Genomic DNA, 21250 nt, shown 5'->3' on the forward strand with positions numbered 1-21250 from the left:
GATTATTTAACTTCAAGATAGTGAATAAAAAGACTGCTAAATGATCTATAACAAATAAAGCATAATGAGGTACCTAAAAAGATTGGGAAAACTGGAATCATATTTAAAGGCTGTGCCTTTAAAAATTATAAATATACTTGATGAAACTTAGGTGTATTAGTTAAAATCTTATTAAGACCAATTATTTCTTTTTTTTCTTCTAAGACAGGGTCTTGCTCTGTTGCCTAGCTAGGCCTTGAAGTCATGACCCTCTTGCCTTATTCTCCTGAGTGTGGGATTCCAGAAAATACCTAGCAACACTTATTTTTTGATCACTAATGTATTTTATCAGAACTGCTTAAATGAGACTTATAATATGCTTTTATTTATCTCTCTTTCTTTGTGTGTGTGTATACTATAGTAAAAGTACAGTTGTGGGGGCATCTGAAAACATATAGAAAGCTGACTGGTGATACATAATTTTTGGAGGTTAAGAACATCACAATTATTTTCAGGTGAGATTGTACACATTTACAGATTACAGACATAACAGAGAGTATTCCCCACTTCCATGCAGTTTTGCTTTTTATAGTGAGTTGTTCCTCATCTGTTGCTGATTTAAAACATTAAAGTTTAAAATTTATGCTATTTCTGAGTACTATGATGACATTTCATGCCAACTCAGTTTGTCCTCCTAAGACATGAACCGCACATCTTTTCTGAATATTCACAGTGCTATGTTCATAGAAGAGGAATGCAGAAATAAGAATAAAGATAATGATGTCTTAGGATGCAGAAACCCAAGAATACAGTAAGCTGTACACATTTTAGAGGTAATGAGGTTCATGGATTAAAATCATAGATGCACCTAAAAGGAATGATTTCAGTTGACCACATTTATAGGGGGAAAAACAAAACAAAACAGAAAAAGTTACAATAAAGACCAGACAAACAGCCATGCAAGGAATTATTTGTAAGTAGGTAGCATTGCTTTAAGTGAAAACTTAATATACTGGTGATTGAGACTTATACATGTTTCTTTTCTAGTGTGCCCAGGGTTCCTTGGAAAATGGAACCTTTAGTTCCTACGATCTTCAGGGTGGTACTGGGTCCGACTTCTTAGGTTACTTCAGGCTCCAGACTATACTGCTGTTGTCCAAGAGGTTACTTTGCACTGTAGTTCTGACTTCAGTTGGTCTGATGTTTGTTATCCTGTTTCAAGCAGGTTCATTGAATTGAAAGGGGTAGACTAAGGGTTTTACTTCATTTGGTTGCCTTGGTGCTTAGTGTGCAGCCCTGTCCTTGGTGTTGATGGCACACAGTCAAGACAAGACCACTTTAATGACCCCATTTGACTATCAACACCAAATTTCACCAGTGCCCACTTCTGAGATTCATGCAGATATATTTCCAGAGAACAAAATATCCCAACAGACTCAGAAGGGAAGTCAAAATGAAAAGACAAATCCCCTCCAACAGACATGTAAAACACAAAAACAAAAACACAAAGACTATGACATAGCCACAACCCATGACCCATCCACACCTGGCCAATTCTCCTATAAGTAACCAGAACTATAGAGATAGCTGCAAAGCCTGAGAAAGAATTCAGAGTTTTACTTTTTAAAAGAATCAATGATCATATAGAACATGCAAACAAAACAATGCATGGATGAATGAAATCTATCCAAACCATTAACAGAACATTATTCAAAGTGAATGTACAGTAAAATGGAAGCAAACTTCAACAAACCCTCAAAACTCATATGGAAAATAGCTATAAGCAAATAGAAAACATAAACAAGCAGGCTTAGCTAGATCTATACTGATAAAGCAGACTTCAAACCAAGATTAATTAGAAGAAATTTAAAAAGAACCCCTAATTTCATACAACAAACACTGTATGGCATAAAAGACCACATAGGTTCTGACACAATAACAGCAGGGGTTTTCAATTCTTCATTCTCATATAGGTCTACAAACGAAAAGCAAAGAAACTTCAGAGCTAAAATATATTAGGGACCAACTAGACTTGATAAAGCAGAATGTTCCAACCAATACACAGAGAATGCACATTTTTCTCAGCAGTACTGGGAATGTTCTCTAATCATATAATAGACCACAAATCAAGTTTCAACAACATCATCATCATAATGAAATGAAATTTGAAATCAACAATAACAAAAACTGCAGATAGCACAAAATTCTTGGAGACTAAATAATACATATTTGAGTGAACAGTAGATCATCTAAGATATCAGAAGGGAAATAAAAAAAATCCTAGAGAAAAATTATAATGATTTGTAAAGAAGGGAAGATGGCCCGGGTAGGAGGAAAAGTAACCAGAATGCATTTTATACACTCATGAAATGGTGAAATAACAAAATTTATTCAAGAAAAAGAAATGGATCAGTAAGGTTGACAAGGTGGATGTTTAAAAGAAACAAACAGGAATTCTATGTAGGGAATTTTAAAAACACAATCTCCACTTGAACAGATTATTCTCATCAAGCTGAAGAACAGATTGGGGGGGGTGTGAACTTGAAGGAACTTCTTACAATAATCCAAAAAAGTTTCGGGCAATAGTGATGCTTGCCTTTAATACCAGCACTTGGGAGGCAGAGGCAGGTGGATCTCTTTTGAATCTGAGGCCAGCCTGGTCTACAAATTGAGGTCTAGGACAGCCAGAGTTGTTACAAAGAGAAACCCTGTCTTGAAACAAACAAACAAACAAACAAACAAAAACAATAATCCAGAAAGTTAGTAAAGACCTAAATAAAAACAGTGGCAGTGAGATGGAGATCAGGAATGTATTAAAGAGGCTGTAGAGGAAAAAGCATTGCTGTAGAGGTAGGAGAAATAAACTTATATTTGTCACGAAGCCCTATTAGCAGGAATTTGTAGCTTAAATAAGGTCTAGGCAGTGACAACAGATGACAAAATAACTTTACAGATAGCACCCGATTACTAACATACATAAAATCTTGTGAAATAAATATATAAAATATGAAGAGGGGCAAATAATGATTATAAATGACTGACAAAAGAAGGCAAGCTTACAAAAGGTCCAATAAAGGAGAAGAGTAGCTCTGCTGACCTGACTCTATCCTGCCCTAGACAGTGAGGGCAGTTCTACTTTTAGTCATCTTTCTTTACATATGACTTTACTTAGTACTCAACTTCATAGATGTTTAGTCAACATTTGCTGAAGAAACTAAACTAACACCTTTATATACGTTTTCTAAATACCTAAGTAAAATGTTTAGGTCTAATTATAATACTCTTGGGCATTCAAAATGATTGTCTTTGACCCAGCTGAATGTTAACTTTGTTATTTTCATCATCACCTCTGGAAACACTAATGCAATTTATTGATTGTTGCTGACCTGCCCTGGTTAACAAATAAAGAAGGGAAAGCACATGAGGGAAAGTACTTTTTTCCTGGTGGAAAACTAAATGGTCATTTCCAAATCTTCTTTTCTAAAATTTCTGTGTAAATATGACTTGGAATACATAATTTCATTTCTCTGAGAAACCAACAAGGACCATATCTAAACATAATAAAAGCAATTTACAGCAAGCAGACAGCAAACATCAAATTAAATGGAGAGAAACTCAAAGCGATTCCACTAAAATCAGGAACAAGACAAGACTGTCCACTCTCTCCATATCTATTCAATATAGTACTTGAAGTTCTACTTAGAGCAATAAGACAACAAAAGGAGATCAAGTAAGTGAAAATTGGAAAGGAAAAAGTCAAACTATCAAACTATCATTATTCACAGATATAACGGTATACATAAGTGACCCCAAAAACTCTTCTTGGAAACTCCTACAGTTGATAAACACCTACAGTAGTGTAGCAGGATACAAGAATAACTCAAAAAACAAAGTCAGTAGCCATCCTATATACAAATGATAAGTGGGCCAAGAAAGAAATTAGAGAAACATCACCCTTTACAATAGCCACAAATATAAAATATTTTGGGGTAACTCTAACCAAACAAATGAAAGACCTGTCTGACAAGAACTTTAAGTCTCTAAAGAAAGAAACTGAAGAAGATATCAGAAAATGGAAAGATCTCCCATGCTTTTGGATAGGTTGGGTCAACATAATAAAAATGGCAATCTTACTGAAAGAAATCTACAGATTCAATGCAATCCTCATCAAAATTCCTATTCTTCACAGACCCGAAAAGAACAATACTCTATTTCACATGGAAAAACAAACAAACAAACAAACAAACAAACAAAACCCAGAATAGGTAAAACAATCCTGTACAATAAAGGAACTTCTGGAGGCATCACCATCCCGAGTTCACACTCTACTATAGGGCTATAATAATAAAAAGAGCTTGGTACTACCATAAAAACAGACATGTGGATAATGGAATAGAATTGAAGACCCTGACATTAATCAACACACCTATGAACACCTGATTTTTGATAAAGAACCCAAAATGGTACAATTGAAAAAGGAAAGCATCTCTAACAAATGGTGCCGGCATAGTTGGATGTCAAAATGTAGAAGATTGCAAATAGATCCATTATCTATCACCATGCACAAAACTCAAGTTCAAGTGGATCAAGGACCAAAACATAAATCCAGTTTCATTGAACCTGACAGAAAAGAAGTGGGAAGTAGCCTTGAACGCATTGACACAGGAGACCACCTCCTAAGTATAATACCAGTAGAGCAACAATCAATAAATGAGACCTCCTGAAACTGAAAAGCTTCTGTAAGGCAAAGGACAAGATAAATAAGACAAATGACAGCCTATAGAATGGGAAAAGATCTTCACCAACCCCACATGTGACAGAGGGGTGACCTCGAAAGTATATAAATAACTCAAGAAACTAGACATCAAAATACAAAATAATCCAATTAAAAATGGGGTACAGAGCTAAGCAGAGAATTCTCACCATAAGAATCTCAAATGGCCAAAAGACATTTAAGGAATTGTTCAACATCCTTAATTATCAGGGAAATGAAAATCAAAATGACTCTGAGATACCATCTTACATCTGCCAGAATGGCTAAGATCAAAAACACCAAGAACAGCTTATGTTGGAGAAGATGTGGAGTCAGGGGAACACTCTTCCATTGCTGGTGGGAGTGCAAACTTATATGGCCACTTTGGAAATCCATGTGTTGGTTTCTCAGAAAATTGGGAATCAATATACCTCAAGGCCCAGTGATACCACTCTTGGGCATATAGCCAAAATATGCCTAATCATACCACAAGGACACTTGCTCAACAATGTTTTTAGCAGCACTATTTGTAATAGCCAGAACCTGGAAACAAACCTAGATGCCCCTCAACTGAAGAACAAATAAAGAAAATGTGGTACATTTACATAACGGAGTATTACTCAGCTGTAAGAAACAATGACATCATGACATTTTCAGGCAAATGATAGAAGTAGAAAAAACCATACTGAGTGAGGTAATCCAGATTCAGAAAGACAAACATGGTATGCACTCACTCATAAGTGGATATCAGATGTAAAGCAAAGGATAACCAGACTATAATCAACAGCTCCAGAGAAGCTAGGGACACATAGATCCCCCTGGGAAGGGAAATTAGATGAGATCTCCTGGAACCTTCATCCAGATATCTGTCTGTCTGTCTGTCTGTCTGTCTGTCTGTCTGTCTGTCTGTCTATCTGTCTATATCCAGATACAGAGATCCACATCCAAGCACCAGACCAAGCTCTGGGAATCCAGTCAAAAAGAGAGCAAGGGAGGTCAAGATCATGACGGAGAAATCCACAGAAAGAGCTGAACCAAGCTTGTGAAAACTCATGAACTCTAGACCAACAGCAGTAAAGCTCCCATGGGACAGAACTATGTCCTCCTAATGTGGGAGACTGTTGTGAAGCTTGGACTAACTGAGGGGCCTCTGGCAGTAGGACCAGTATCTATGCCTGGTTCATGAGCTAGTTTGTTTGAGCCCATTTCCTATGGTGGGATGCCATGCTTAGCCTTAATACAAGTGGGAGGGACTTGGTCCTGCCAGATTTTGTTGACTTCTTATGGGATCCCTTACCCATTGGGAGGCTGTGGTGGGGGTGGGAGATCTGTAGTTGGAATGTAAAATGAAATAAATACATAAATTAATTAATTAATTAAATAATAAACCAAAGTTAAGGGAAAGACCACTAAAATTACAAGAGACCAGGACTGATTCTTTTTAAAAATTTATTAAAAATTTTAATAATTTAAATTTACATTTGTATTTCCTAAATATATCTTGGTTTGCATTGGAATCAATAAATGATGGAATATTCTGCATTTAATAGTAAACAATTTCATGAATGCTGATTTCTGAATTACATAATTTCTGACAATTTCCTTACTCCAGTGAATTTCTTATTTTATTTCCGTTAGTAGAGAATAAAACAAAAACATCAGAAAATGTTTAAGCCTAAAAGAATGTGAATCAAAGATGTAGGATAAGTGGAAGCAGTATAAAACCTATTGTTGTCTAATGAGGGCCAGGACAAAGGAGCTAAAACATGGCACCTACTATTTCACTAATTTTAGGCCTTTAACATCATCTGTTATGCCAGCTACCATTTATTAAAAATATTTTAATGCTGGATCAGGAGACTATTATGTAACAAAAAAAGAATGTAAGTCTTAACACTTTATTCCTATTCCTTTTCTGCTTTTGAGTCTGAATTTTGGGGCAGAAATATTAGGATATTGTATAGTTATTTTCTATGTTCATTTCAGTTTAATTACGTCAGTTTTAAGATTCCAGGAATAAAACTCTTTACTTGGACAATTATTCTGTGTGTGAATGTGCACGTGTGTCTGGAGGCATGAGGATAACCTTAGGTGATATTCCTTAGATGCCATCCATGTTGTTTTTGAGACAAGGTTGCTCATGAGGACATGAAGTTCACCAAATAGGGTAAGGTAGATGGCAAGTGAGTCTCAGGGATCCAAGAGTCTCCATCTCCCCAACACTGGGTTTACAAGCACATGCTAACATGCTTGACTTCTTATGTGAGTGCTGGGAATTGAATGCATACCCTCATGCTTGTACAGTAAGCACTTTACTGATGGAGCTATCACCCAAAACCTAAATTAATTATTTTGTGTTGTTTCTATCTTCATAACAATAACTAAGAACTATATTTCATTTATAATATGTCAAGTACAACTTTTGGGGAGGTAGGGTTTGATCACAAGTATTATTAACTAGAAGTGCTCAGGAGCTTACTGTGCTGGAACTCAATGTCAAAATACAAATTCTCAGGTTATTAAAAATGGAGATTGATTAAAAAATTATTACAGTGGGGAAGCAATACTGCTTTAGTGTTAATGCTGAGTGTTTCCAAAAGGTCCAAGTGAACCCAGGGTGGCACTGCCTTCCAGGGCAGAGGCCTTGCAGGTTACTTCAGTCACTGGGGAGGGTATTTTCATGAGGGGATTGTAGGACTCTGGTCTCTTCCTTTTCTTCCTACTTTTTGTTTACTGGATCATGAGGTAAGTTGTTCTGTCATTAACTCTTGCCATGAGATGATGCCTCATTAAAGGCTCAAGGTCACAGGACCACTTACTTGATTATGAACTAGAATTTCTTACAGAAAGATAGCTGGGGCATGCTGGTGCATACCTTTAATCCCAGCACTCAGGAAGCAGAGGCAGGTGCTCTCTGTGAGTTCAAGGTCAGCCTGGTCTCCAAAGTGAGTTCCAGTCCAGCCAGGTATACACAGTGAGACCCTGTTTCAAAAAACCACCACTATGACCAATAACACAACAATGACAAAAAACAAAAAAACACCAAGTAGACATTTTTAATTATGTCAGGTATTATAGTGACCAAAAGCTAAAACAATTACATTTCCATTATCTTTCAAACTTTTCTGAATACACTAGTAGATTAAGAGCAAAAACAACAACAACAAAAAAATCAAGAAGCAAGGTAGAACACAAAAGATCAGAGTGATATTTAATAACCCAAGGACAAATTAGGTTATTTTTAGCTACAGATATTTCTTAACTTACGCTATATCCTAATAAACATTGTAAGTTGAAAATATCATTAACTGAAAAGATGCATTTAAATGGGGCATGGTAGCATATGCCTGTAATATTGTCACCTGGGGGGCTACTGCTGGAGAATCCCAATTGACAGGCAGCCTAGGACACATAGTGAGATCTTATGAAAGAAAGACAGGAGTGGGGGGGGGGGACAGGGAGACAGATACACACACACACACACACACACACACACACACACACACACGGGGGGGGGGAGAGAATTTTATATGTAATCTAATCCAGTCTAGTGTACATATAGCTCAGTCATATGATAAATGGTTACCCTTGCTTTGTGGCTGACTAGGAACTACAGCTTGCTTCTACACTCAGCATTATAAGGCAATGCCATATCACATATCAAAATGTACAATGTAAAATGAAGTTTTCTGGACATGTGTGGTACTTTTGTACCTTTATAAAGCTGGAAAATCAAGTCATAAATGGCCTGTATAAATTTTCTACAATACATGGTTACATGATATTAGTTATTTCCAACTCCTAACAGAAAAGTCATCAGAAGGACTCAGAATTGTCTTATTTATTTATTTTTTTGATTCAGTGCGATAGCACCATCTTTAGGGTAGAATTATGACATTTAGAATACAAAACAGACAGTCCTTTCCCATTTTTATGAAGTGAAAGCTATCTAGTATTTTATTCTGATTATTAAGTCAAGCATAGTTTAATAGAAAATAGGAACAGAAAGGAAGATGCTGATGCTGACAATCGTGAGTAAGCATCCTCCCTTAGGAAATGGTGCATTCATGTTGTATGAGTCTTTCTTGGAAGACAAAGACCACTAGACAGACATGACAGTACCTCGGTAATTGATGATTTCTGTACCAAGCACCGGAGTCATCTCCAGGACTGTGATGAAGGCTTTGTCCATAGATGTCAGAGGAAAAGGAGACATGCGATGTCTTCTAGCCACCTTGGTAATATCTACAGCACTGTGACCTAAACAGGAGACAATTAACTGAGAATAAGACACTGAAACACTAACAAGTAAGAATGACTTTAATATCAAACTTCCAGTCTCTGTGTACTGGTGAGACAGTATTTCTCCTGTTTCTGACACATGCCAAAACTCTGTGAAATTTAATGATAATGGCTGATCACTGAATGTTTACTGTGGGTCAAGTGACTATCATAGGTGAACTCATGCCATAGAAAGGTTCTATCACTATTTCTACAACTGAGGAAAGAAGCTTAGACAGGCCTTATATCTTTGCCCAAGTCACACAGCTGTTAACAAAAGAGCCAGGATTAAACCTAGGTAGTTTTGTACTGCTCTCTAGATATTTAATGAATTAGTTAGCAAAATGAATTTATTTAAGATTCACTGGAATTGTTCTTTTTCCTGTAAAAAGTCATGGAAGATCATAGATAGCTATCTACTCTTATGTAATCTTATTTAGTCCTTTGGCATTAATATCATAATACAGAAAAACTATTGATTTTCTATCTCTGATCTCAACTTCTACCCTCAACTTGATATTTGTATATTATATAAGACCTGGTAGATAATGTAGTTTTTCAGGCTAGTGATTATCTAGCATTTCTTGAATATGCAATCGACAACTCAAACCTAAAATTTGAAAAGTTAAGCTCTTAAACCTCCGACCTCCTTTACCACTCTTAGGATGCTTCAATTCTCTTGCAACCCTCAACTCAGCCATTTATTTTTACCAGTTTAATAACTGAGCAAAACAATGGAGACATCCTTGAGTCTTCTCCTTTTGTCAGAACTATAACTAAAGTGCCTTTAAAATTCATCTAGAATTTGATTGTTACTTACCACTTCTACTGCTACCAGAACAGCTGGAATATCACTTATGTCCTGGTAAACTGTTAAGCCTCTTGACTGTTCTGATTCTATCCTTCTATCCTTGTTTCATTGCAGCTGATTTACCACAGTTGTGTGATCCTAAGTTGCAACATACTAATCTATGCTTACAGCTCCCAAAGACTTTAAATTTCACTTATATTAAAATCTTTGTCACATAAAATCCAACATAACATCACCCTCACCATTCTTGTCTTCTATTTTTGGGTTTATTGTGCCCTAGTCACACTGTTTTCTTTCTTTTCAGTGATCATGCCAGGTGTCTCCCTCTTTGAGGCCTTTGTGCTTGCTGTTTTCTCTCTTGGACCATTTCCTCCAATATTACACTGGTACCTAGGCCTCATTACTTTCAGATTTTTGCTTGTGTCAACTCATCAGAGAAGATTTTGTGAATATTCTCTATAATAATATATGCCATCATTCTTTATTCCTATTTCTCTACTTTACTTCACACATAGCACATAGCTAACAATAGCTGTGTATCTACAGTACATAAAAGTAAATATTTGTTGAGCTAACAAAATGAATCACTTCATGATGGAGAATGTATGTATGTATGTATGTGTGTATGTATGTATGTATTTTCATGTGTGTTCGGATTTATACAGGTAGGTAAGCATGCACATAAGTATGTATGGAGACTAGAGGAGAACCTCAAGTGTTAGTCCTTAGGAGCTATCCATTTTGTTATTTGTTTTTGAGGCAGGATCTTTCATTAGCCTGAGGATCACTAGCAAGCTCCAGCGATTTGCCTGTCTCTGTTTCTCCAGCACTGAAATTAAAAAGGCAACACTGGACCCAGCTTTTACATATGGGTTCTAGGCATCAAACTTAGGTTTGCACAAAAATCTCTTTATCAACTGAACTATCTACTTAGATCCAAAGGCAGACTTCTTGATCACTACATCTTCATGCATGAATAATTTAACCTTACCCTTGAAGTGCCAAAATGTATGTAGAACAAAAATAAACAGAAAAGAGAAATTACACGCCCTACTTCTTGGGTCTCCTAACTGGGCTCATAGTCCCCTTCTTTCTTACCCAAGTCTTGGCTGTGATGTAATTCTGGACAGCATGATGTCAGAAGAAATCACTGGGAGAAGTTATTTAATTACTAATACTAAGATTAAAATAGACAGATACAGATCCTTCCAAAAGGAAGGATATGTTTTCTATCTAGAACAAGATTGGATACTTGGAGGTATTGTGACCATTTTCAACCATGGGGATGTAACTCTGATGACAATGTTAAGCTGCTAGATAAACCTTGCATTGCTTGTCTCTGGACTTCCAATATGTGAAATAAATAAACTCTCATTTCTCTAAACCACTTTGTAATAATTATATATGTCCATCCCTCAGAAGAGTACAGTTTCTGGTTGTTTTATCTTACTAAATTTAGTGCTTCCACCACAACCCAGCAACTCCTCCAAATATGCTCACTGGACTGAATGAAAGGTACTGAATTTCCAACCTATGATTCAAAAGAGTCCCCCCCCCCCCAAACATATAAAATTGCTTATATACCATATACAATTTCACCTCATGGACAATAAAAAAAAATCACAGAAATTTAAAGCTCGAAGAAGTTAGCAATTACTTAGTGATAAATCTGAATAATATGTCATTCACTATTATAGTTCAAGACTTAATATGATTTATCACTCACAGTGGAAATGTAAATTTATTAATAAATCACTTTCATTGAGGTCTGAGCTTAGTCAATCAAATGCCATAAAACCTATTGCCGTAATCAGTATAATTGAAAAAAAAAACAAGAGATAGTGACTTTCTACTTATTCAATCATAGAGATAAGAAGATTTTAATTTTGATCTTTTTATGATACTTTATGGTACATATTATGTATAAACCTATAAAAAGTTGTCCTAAAAAGTTTAGGTTTTAAGAAACTTATTATTTGGTTGTATAGGATTATTTGTTCAACAGAATAAAAATGTTTTAGACAGCAACTCCCATTTATCAAGTGTCCTTTACAAACCAGATACAAGCAAGGAGTTGGGATATACAAAGTAATATGTACCCGGCCATGAAGACATTGTAGCTCAGCAGAAAGGGAAAGTATACAGTTAAGTAAAAGGGTAGTGAACTATACAAAGGGTCTTTACAGAGGTTGGTAGCTTGCGCTCTCTCTCTCTCTCTCTCTCTCTCTCTCTCTCTCTTTCTCTCTCTCTCTCTCTCTCGTAAGTTACTACCACCCATGAGAATTTTTTCCAATTTTGAAAATACTTTTGTATCTTGTTTATAACTTCTGGCACTTACCCTTCTCCATCTTATGCTACATGTATTTAATATCTGCCTTACCATTGTTAGATTATAAACATGAAAGCAATGCTTATCTTATTAATTTCTATATCTTTTGTCACTTTTAGAGTAGTGCATCTATTTAGATACTTTAGATAAGAATGAAAGCCAAATCTTTAAACAAAATTCAAACTTGGCTACAAAGAGAAACACAGTGTCTTCTGCTGATGTTTTACTTCTCTAAATATTGGATATTTAAAAAATGGTTCCAGACATACATGGTCCCCTGGAGAAGGGGAGAGGGTCAAGATCTGCTGAGCAAATTGGGAGCACGGGAAGAGGGGGGAGGGAGCTAGGAGAATGAGAAGGGGAGAAGAAGAGGGATGCAGAGGACATGAGGGAGCAGAAAGGTTGAGTCAGGGGAAGAATAGATGATAACAACAATGGAGATATCATAATAGAGGGAGACATTTTTGGTTTACAGAGAAATCAGGCACTAGGGAAATATCTGGAGATCTACAAAGATGACACCAGCTAACAATCTAAGCAACAGAGGAGAGGCTACCTTAAATGCCCTCCCCTGATGAGATTGATGACTGACTTATACGCCACGGGATAGCCCTCATCCAGCAGCTGGTGGAAGTAGAAGCAGACACTCACAACTAAACACCAAACTGAACTGGAACCCAGATGCAGAGGATGAGTGAAAAGCATAGGGGTCCAGACCAGGCTGGTGAAACCCACAGAAACAGCTGACCTGGACATCGGGGAACTCTTGCTCCCCAGACTGATAGCTGGGATACCAGCATGGGACTGATCCAGACCCCAGAACATGGGTTTCTGTGAGGAAACCTCAGAAATCTACAGGATCTCCTGTAGAAGTTCAGTACTTATCCCTAGCATAGGTGTGGACTTTGGGAGCCCATTCCACATAGAGGGATACTCCCTGAGCCAAGACACACGGGGGTAGGCCTAGGCCATATCCCAAAGGATATGATAGACACTGATGACACCCTATGGAAGGTCTCACCATCCAGGGGGAGCAGAAAGGATATGTGATGTGTAGGGTTTTAGTTGTGGGAACAGTAGGGGAGGACGGGTGGGAGAAGGGAATTGGGATTGTCATGTAAAACGATCCTGTTTCTAATTCAAATAAAAAAAGTTGAAAAAAAAATGGTTCCAGGCTCATGGCCTGCAAGCCCTCTTTGTGACTGAGCCACCTTTCCTGGATAAGTGTAGTTACCGCCTGTCTTGGGGTGTATATTGCTGTGACAAAACACCGTGACCACAAGACATGCGGGGGGGGGGTGTTATTTGGCTTACACTTCCATAATTGCTGTTAATCTCTGGAAGAAGCCAGGACAGGAATTCAAACAGGGCAGGATCCTGAAGGCATGAGCTAATGCAGAGGCCATGGAGGGGAACTGCTTACTGGCTTGTTTCCCATGGCTTGCTCAGTCCACTTTATTATAGAACCCAGGATCAGCAGCCCAGGGCCACCATGGCCTGGGCTCTCCCCCACTGACCACTAAATGAGAAAATCACTTACATCTGGATCTCAAGGAGGCATTTCCTCAGCTGAGGCTCCTTCTTCTGATAACTAGCTTGTGCCAAGTTGACACACAAAATCACCTAGTACACTACCCCTCATCAAAGAAGCCTCTTTTTACAGCAAATGGAGACTATTACAGAAAACAACAACTGAACACAATGCAGACACAAACATCACCAGGAACCCAGACACAATGGACAGATTCTGTATCTAGGAGAACATCACAGAAGAGGGGTGAAAAGATTATGAGTCAGAATACCAGAAAGTCTTCGGTGAAATAGTCATTCTAAAATGGTTGCATAAACAAGACAGGAACAATGGCAATATCAATGGGGATATTAATATGGAAGAGAGAAAATTTAATGGAGGTTCCACCCCAGACAAAAACCCCAGGCAACTAGTGACTACTGGGAGAATACTTAACTTCTCCCAAGGATAAGTCCCCTTGTTGGTCACTCCTTACAAAGGGGTCTGCCTTGAAATCACACACACACACACAGACACCCCCCCCAAATATTGACTCAGCAGGTTGTATTTATATATTTGTGCACACACAATTTTACTTTTAACTAGGGAATTCACTCACAGCCAGGGAAGGAAAGCAGAGACCCTGGCTTGATGGCTCCCTGTTAAGCTCATGCTCATATAGCTCCCTTATACTTCCCAGAAACATGGTCCCACCGAATGGTCAGTGGGCTAGGCCCTTTGATGTCAATTAATAATCAAGAAAACCCTGTACAGACATACCCACAGGCCAATACAACCCTCAATTTAGGCTCTCCTAGTAGGTGTTTTCTATGACAGAGTTAACAAAGACAAACAGAAAAAATAATCTTCTATAAACAAATATTATGGTCTCAAGTGAATTCTGATAGCTACCTTACAAATGAATATTTGTAATTTGGTCTGAAAGAGAATCTCTGAGAAGCTATATTGAATTAATCCCTACTACAAAACAAAATAGACACGAAAAAATACTAGTCTTACTAAAGAAAAAGTATTCAAAAGAATATTTATTGAACTTACCATAGTAAAAGTACTTGGGAATATATCATTATCACTGACAATTTGTAGGTTGGTTAGCTAATTTAGAAAAAGGAAACTACAAAGTACCTTAGGAACTAAGGACAAAACTGGAGGGGAGAGTCTAGACATTCTCTGTACTAGTAGCATCCTGAAGTGAGCTGAGAGTGAGACCTTCAATTGATAAATTGATAAAATTCCTCAGCAATGTGTATAATTTTCTGAAGCAGAGCTACAGGACTCAATTTATTCTAAGGTGGCCACAATTGATGCTATATTTTCTCTAAGAAATCTACTTTTAGATAGGTAAAGTTTAACTGATTTATCCTTTTGTATTTTTAAGTTCTGGCTGGATAAGATATTGATGTTAATTAAGAATTGTTCCTGGGCATTGGTGGCACACACCTTTAATCCCAGCACTTGGGAGGCAAAGGCAAGGAATGAGTCTCAAGAAGAACCAGTCATTGGTTGGACACTCCCATAGTTTTTGCACTACCTTTACCCCAGCATATCTCATAGGCAGGGCAAATTGTAGGTCAAAGGTTACATAGCTTGGCTTGAGGTCCCAATCCTTCCACTGGAAGTCTAGAAAACACAAATTGAGGAATTCTGGAAATTGAGAATCTGGGTACATGAACGGGTAATGCAGGGCATTTAAAAATGTGATTATAAATTCTTAAGCTGTCTTGAATTTCATGGTTGTATAAGTTTCTACAGGTATATTCAGGATAATGTGTATTCCAGCATTACTGACATAACTTAGAAAGCATGGGTGAAAAGGCTGCTTATTTTCTAGGGCTGAATAATAAATACTAAAGGAAAACAATCCTGGGAGGTCTGAGCATCAATATTATAACACCATTGCCATAAAATGTCAGCTCTGTAACTTATATCAATGATTCTCTATCATTCTTAGGATACAGTTTCAATTCTTTATGATAGTATATAAATTCTTCCTTTCTTCTTCCCACTAATTGCTGCATTGCTTATAAAATTGGCAATATTGTGGGTAACACATAGTATCATTTTATATTTTCTTGCTGTAGTATATAATGTTCTGTCTGCCTAGAATAATTTTTTCTCATTATTTTGTTTATTTGTTTCTCTGGGAAATTACTATTTTTCCTCACAACCCTTTTTTTGTAAAGTATTTAAATAGTGATGAGAACATTGGAAAAAGATCTTAGAGCAAGCCTGAAAGCCTCTTTTTACTAAACTTTGTACAAATTTATGGCAAAATAAACAAATTTATTTAATAAAATGAAAATAATTAATGAAAAGACAGTAACATAATGAAAAAATTGCTTAAAAGCTCTTCCTTATAACAATTCCAACTGATAAAATAAGGAATGAGGAAAGCCTACATTAACAATCATTATGCTAATAACCGGTTCAGACAAAAGTCATCAACAGATACTAAAACTAGAAGGGAAAGCCTCAAGAAAAGTAAGGTATTTATACATGCTAAAACATATCTCCATAACGTAGTTATTAAATACAAAGCCAAAATATTATTTCTTAGTGAAAAAATTACTATATACCACCTCTGCCAAGTGATCCTAAGTAGCATCACCAGTAATAGAACAAATTTATATCATGGCCTCACTGACATGATTGCTGTATCGACAAGGACACAACACCTTATTTGAAGTATTGCTAACAAATTGAATAGCAATTAAATCACTAGGAAATATCGGAAAAATTAAATTTGAAGGCCATTATATAAAATAACTGACCTATGTTCTTCAAAAATATTGAGGCCATGAAAGACAAAGAAAAACATGAATAATTTATTGTTCTAGATTAAAGGAGTCTAAGGGGATCTCACTGTTAAATATGATGCATGAATCTGGGTTGAATCCCAGATCAGAACAAAAGAATTATTCTTTTCCCCATTCGATATAAAGAACATTATTCGAAAAACTGGCAAAATTTAATTGGAATCAGATTATATAATAGTATTATGGTACTGTTAATTTTGTGATTTCCATAATTGTTCTGTTATGCAAGAGAATATCTTATTTCTTCCCATTAACCTCATTTTACCCCTAAGTCAAATGCACACTGAAATAGGTATTAAAGAGGCATCATGTCTGCATTTTATTCACAAGCAATTTAGTAAAGCATGTAGATACTATCATGCACAGAAAAATGTACAGTATTTAATTGTGGCAAAATACTGATATCTGGGGAGTCTGGATGAAAAGCACACAGAAATTTTTGACAATATTCTTGTAACATTTTCTTGAGTAGTGCCTCTGTTATGAAGCCAAACATGCCCACACATTTCCTCTGCACTTAGGTACTATAATACATTCTGTTAGTATTTTCTTGGCATATTGCATTAAGCACATATCTCCATTTTATATTTATTTACATGTCTCTTTTCCTAACTAGATTCTCAGGTAGAAAAACTGTCTTAATATCAAGGACAAAAGATGCTGAGCACATAATATAGTTTAGGACCAAAGATGCTGTGCAGCTAGCATAGTCTAGAGTATATCGACTAACAAAAGGATTGCTATATAAACACTATATACAACTTCAAACACTATTGTATTCAATAAATTTGTTGTTCTTTTTTTTTTAACCAGAATTACATAATTTGATTTTTAAAAGTCAGTTGCACTGGGTGTGATGTAATTCTCTCTCTCTCTCTCTCTCTCTCTTTCTCCCCCCCCCTCCCTCTCTCTTCTCTCTCTCTCTCTCTGTGTGTGTGTGTGTGTGTGTGTGTGTGTGTGTGTGTGTGTATGTATGTATGTATGTATGTATGTATGTATGTATGTATGTATATGCAGCCAGTCTGGGCTACATACCATAACTAATTTTGTCTTAAAAAACAACCAACAAGCAACCAACCAACTTAATAATAATAAAATACCAAAAAGCTAACAAAGATTTGCTAACAATAGTCTCAAAACTAGGCTTCTTCTACTCTTATATCTCCTGGATTTTGGTTTTGATAATACATATGACATTTTGATAAGTTTATTCATTAATATATTTTATAGTTATATCTTGTGTTTTTATGTTCAAATTTTTTTGGCCAAAATAAAGTCACTTTAAAAATGTTTTCGTGTACTAGTGTTTTGCCAGCCTGCATGTCTGTGTACCATGTGTGTACCTTGTACTCATAGAGGCCTGAAGATGTCAGATCTCCTGGAACTAGAGTTAATAATGTTTTGGGTTGCCATGTGAATGCTGAGAACTGAGCCTAGGTCCTCTGGAAAGCAGCTAGTGCTCTTAACCACTTAGTCATCTCCATAATCCCCAAGTTAAAAGTGCTTGTAACTCCATCATTAAAGTACTACAGCATTCAATATTAGCCAATATATTAACCTGCGCCCACTAATTATATTTCCATGTATTTTTGGGTTTCTATTTCTGTATGCTTTCATGTTGCAATCTAGTGTCATTTTATTTCAACTTGATGTACTTTCTTTACCATTTCTTGTAAGATCTAGTGTTGCTGACCTCCCTCAACTTTTGTTTATCTGGGGGTCGTCATTTCTCTTTCATTTTTGGAGGACAGATTTACTGGGTAAAATATTCTTGGCTGAAAGATTTTCTTTTTTTTTATGTCACTTTAAAAATAACATGTGAACATGTTCTAGTCTGTAAATCTGTAAAGATCTTCTAACACAACTAAGGACATTCTTTTTTCATCTTTTTTATTTATTTATTTTTTTCTTTTTTTTCCTTCTTTTTTTTTTTTAAAATTTGAATTAGAAACAAGATTGTTTTACATGTCACCCCCAGTTCCCCCTCCCTCCCCTCCTCCCTACCACTCCCTCCAACTAAAACCCTACCTATCACACATCCTTTCTGCTAACTAAGGGCATTCTTATGGGAGCACCTTTGAATGTGACAAATTGTCTATCTGCCTATCAATCGATCTGTCTATCATCTATCATCTATCGATCTATCATTTTTATCAATCTATCAATCGATTTGTCTATATATCTATCATCTATCCATCTTATTCCTTCTCAGATTTTGTGCTGCTTTTGGCTGTGACAATTTGAAAATAGCATGTCTTGATGTGTGCATCTTTGGATTTATCCTACCTGCAGCCCTTTGAGCTTAAGGTATTTGAATGTACATTTCTTTCTTTCTTTTTTTCTTTCTTTCTTTTTTTTTGCTATGCACATTAAATTATTTTATTTGTATAAAACAATAAGAGTAACATTATAGTAATCAATTGCCAAAAATGGAAACATGAGTTGTTTGAAAAGTAATGAAATTGATAGTTTGGAGGAAGTTTAGTGAGCTAAAGGAAAATGCATATAGATAGTGAAATAAAAAAACAATACATAAGCAAATTGAGAAGTGTAACAAGGAAATAGAAATCATAGAAAAAAACTAAGTATGAATTCTGGAACTGAAAAATATAATGAACATAAAACATTCAATAAAGAGAATCAATAAGCAGATTTGATAGAAAAGAGGAATGTTTGAACTACTGATCTTACACATTGTTTACATGTATTTGAGTGTCATACCCCGTTGTTTTGTGTAATTATTATGCATTAAATAAAAGCATGTTAATAAAAATAAGATGTAGTTTTTAGTTAGTTAATTAATTTTTATGTTTTGGTGGTGGTGCTGGGCTCAAACCCAGGACTGTTTATTTTGCTACTGAACAGTATCTTCAAACCTCAAGAATAATTGCTGAACTTTATTTTTTTTTTATTTCTGAACTTTAAGACATGTCATTTGAAAATATCAAAGTTTATACTTCAGTATATTTAAACTGTTATTTCCAAATCCTTGTGCTAGTGTCAACTTGGGCAGAGCACTGGGACAGCACTCCATCTCAGAAAGCAAAGTACACTATGGTAACGGGCTGCCCTGAAATTTGAGGTAGAAAATCATACTAGATTCATCTAACATAATTATGTTGTTTTCATAAGAGTATGTTAGACACATTTGTGTGATCAAAAGCAAATGTCTCAGTGTTATGAAATCCAACTTCCTTCCTGAGCGAAGTAATACTCAAATTCACACAGAACGGCAAGGGCCTCAATAGGCAATGTATTAAAATATTTTAAAATGCATTTATGCTTACATTAAAATATACTCATATATATTTACCTGCACATCCATCAACATGCAAGCACCCATATATATACAACCAGTTTTTTTCCTTGTGACTTATTACAAAGTGACAGAATCTAAACAGGATAGTATTAGCATAAGGATAGACATACCACCCATTAGATATATGCTAAAAATAACTGAAACAAATGTCTTATCCACATCATTATTTTCAAATAGCCCTAAATTGGAAACAACCCAAATGTATATCAATTGATCAATAAATAACCAAAATGTGGTATAAAGTAGAATATTATATAACAATGAATAGAATATATATATTTATATGTTAGCTACAGCATTGATGAAGCTTAAATGAAGATAAGTAAAAATGTCCATATTTGACTCAGAAGAAAAAAAAAACACATTCTCTTTCACATGTGGATTCTAACTTCTGTTTTTTATATATGTGTGAGTATGAGTGTGTAAATCCAGGAAAGTAGGAAAAGGCCCTTGAAAGAGGAAAAGTCTTTTGGGAGTTAAGGACAGTAAAACACAGGTCATGTGAAAGTGAAATGGAGAGTACTAGGGAAGGAAAGATTTGAGTGGGGATGGAGGCATGGAGACGGAGAAGAGGAGCTGGTGTGAGGAGGGCCAACCTAACTAAGAATGCATGGTAAAACTATAAAAACCTGGTATTTTGTAAGCTATCTAAAACAATGCAATAAAAATGAGTTTAAACAGAAGTACTGACTGTATGTGGGATTTACAGCTCTCAGAAGCCATAGATTAAGTGAAAATACCAGTGCAAGGGTTGGATTGCCACCTTAATGAGTTGTTGGTCAAGGAGATCCAACTAAGCTATTGCCACTGCTCTTAACTGCTCTCTAGAACTGGATGATAAGGTCCTATTGCTTAAGACACCGCAGAATTTCCTTATAGGACATGGAGAAATCAGCTTAGAATTGAGCTGGAAGCTTTGTCTCTGATTACTAACTTTTATAGTACCCAAAAATGCTATGAAAGCTACTTGGCAGAAGAAAGTAATCAATAGTCTTAATCAGTTGTGCAACCTTCATACTACTGTTAATATGGAAGGCAAAATATACCCACTTGTGTGATAGTGGCATGACTGTTAAGGAGGGCAGCCAACTGTTTCTGATCAGATTTGAGGCATGTCCCACAGGAAGAAATTCATGCCTGCTACTGTAAGCCTTGTTAAAAGCCCAGGGCCTTGAGGTCATAGTTTTTAGTGAGGAAGCTACTACTGTTGTTTTGCTAAGTGGATATGTTGTGCCTATTAATTTCCTTCTAAATATTTATGTTTATCCTCAAAGATTAGTGCTGCTGTCAGCTTTGATCAGAGAGGCTTCCTTCTGTAGTAGGTGGCAGTTACTGCAGAGATTCTTTGCTGGTCAAAGTGCAAAGAATAAGTGACTGTTGAATGCTCAGACCTAAAATGAATATCTATATTATTTACTCAAAGGCTGAAGG

At 36.1% G+C, this 21250-nt stretch overlaps 1 protein-coding gene across 6 annotated transcripts in view; it reads right to left on the reverse strand.

Annotated features, from left to right (window-relative positions):
- LOC100762786 (gephyrin) overlaps positions 1–21250 on the reverse strand; it is a 375076-nt gene that overhangs the window by 92350 nt on the left and 261476 nt on the right. For all 6 annotated transcript variants that reach the window (XM_035444849.1, XM_027418340.2, XM_027418336.2 and 3 more), the window contains one exon: positions 8855–8992. In XM_035444849.1, the coding sequence (XP_035300740.1) occupies positions 8855–8992 (138 nt within the window). The remainder of the gene's footprint in view (positions 1–8854; positions 8993–21250) is intronic.

Source organism: Cricetulus griseus, chromosome 5, assembly GCF_003668045.3.
Source record: "Cricetulus griseus strain 17A/GY chromosome 5, alternate assembly CriGri-PICRH-1.0, whole genome shotgun sequence".
In the NCBI taxonomy this organism is placed as follows: Eukaryota; Metazoa; Chordata; class Mammalia; order Rodentia; family Cricetidae; genus Cricetulus; species Cricetulus griseus.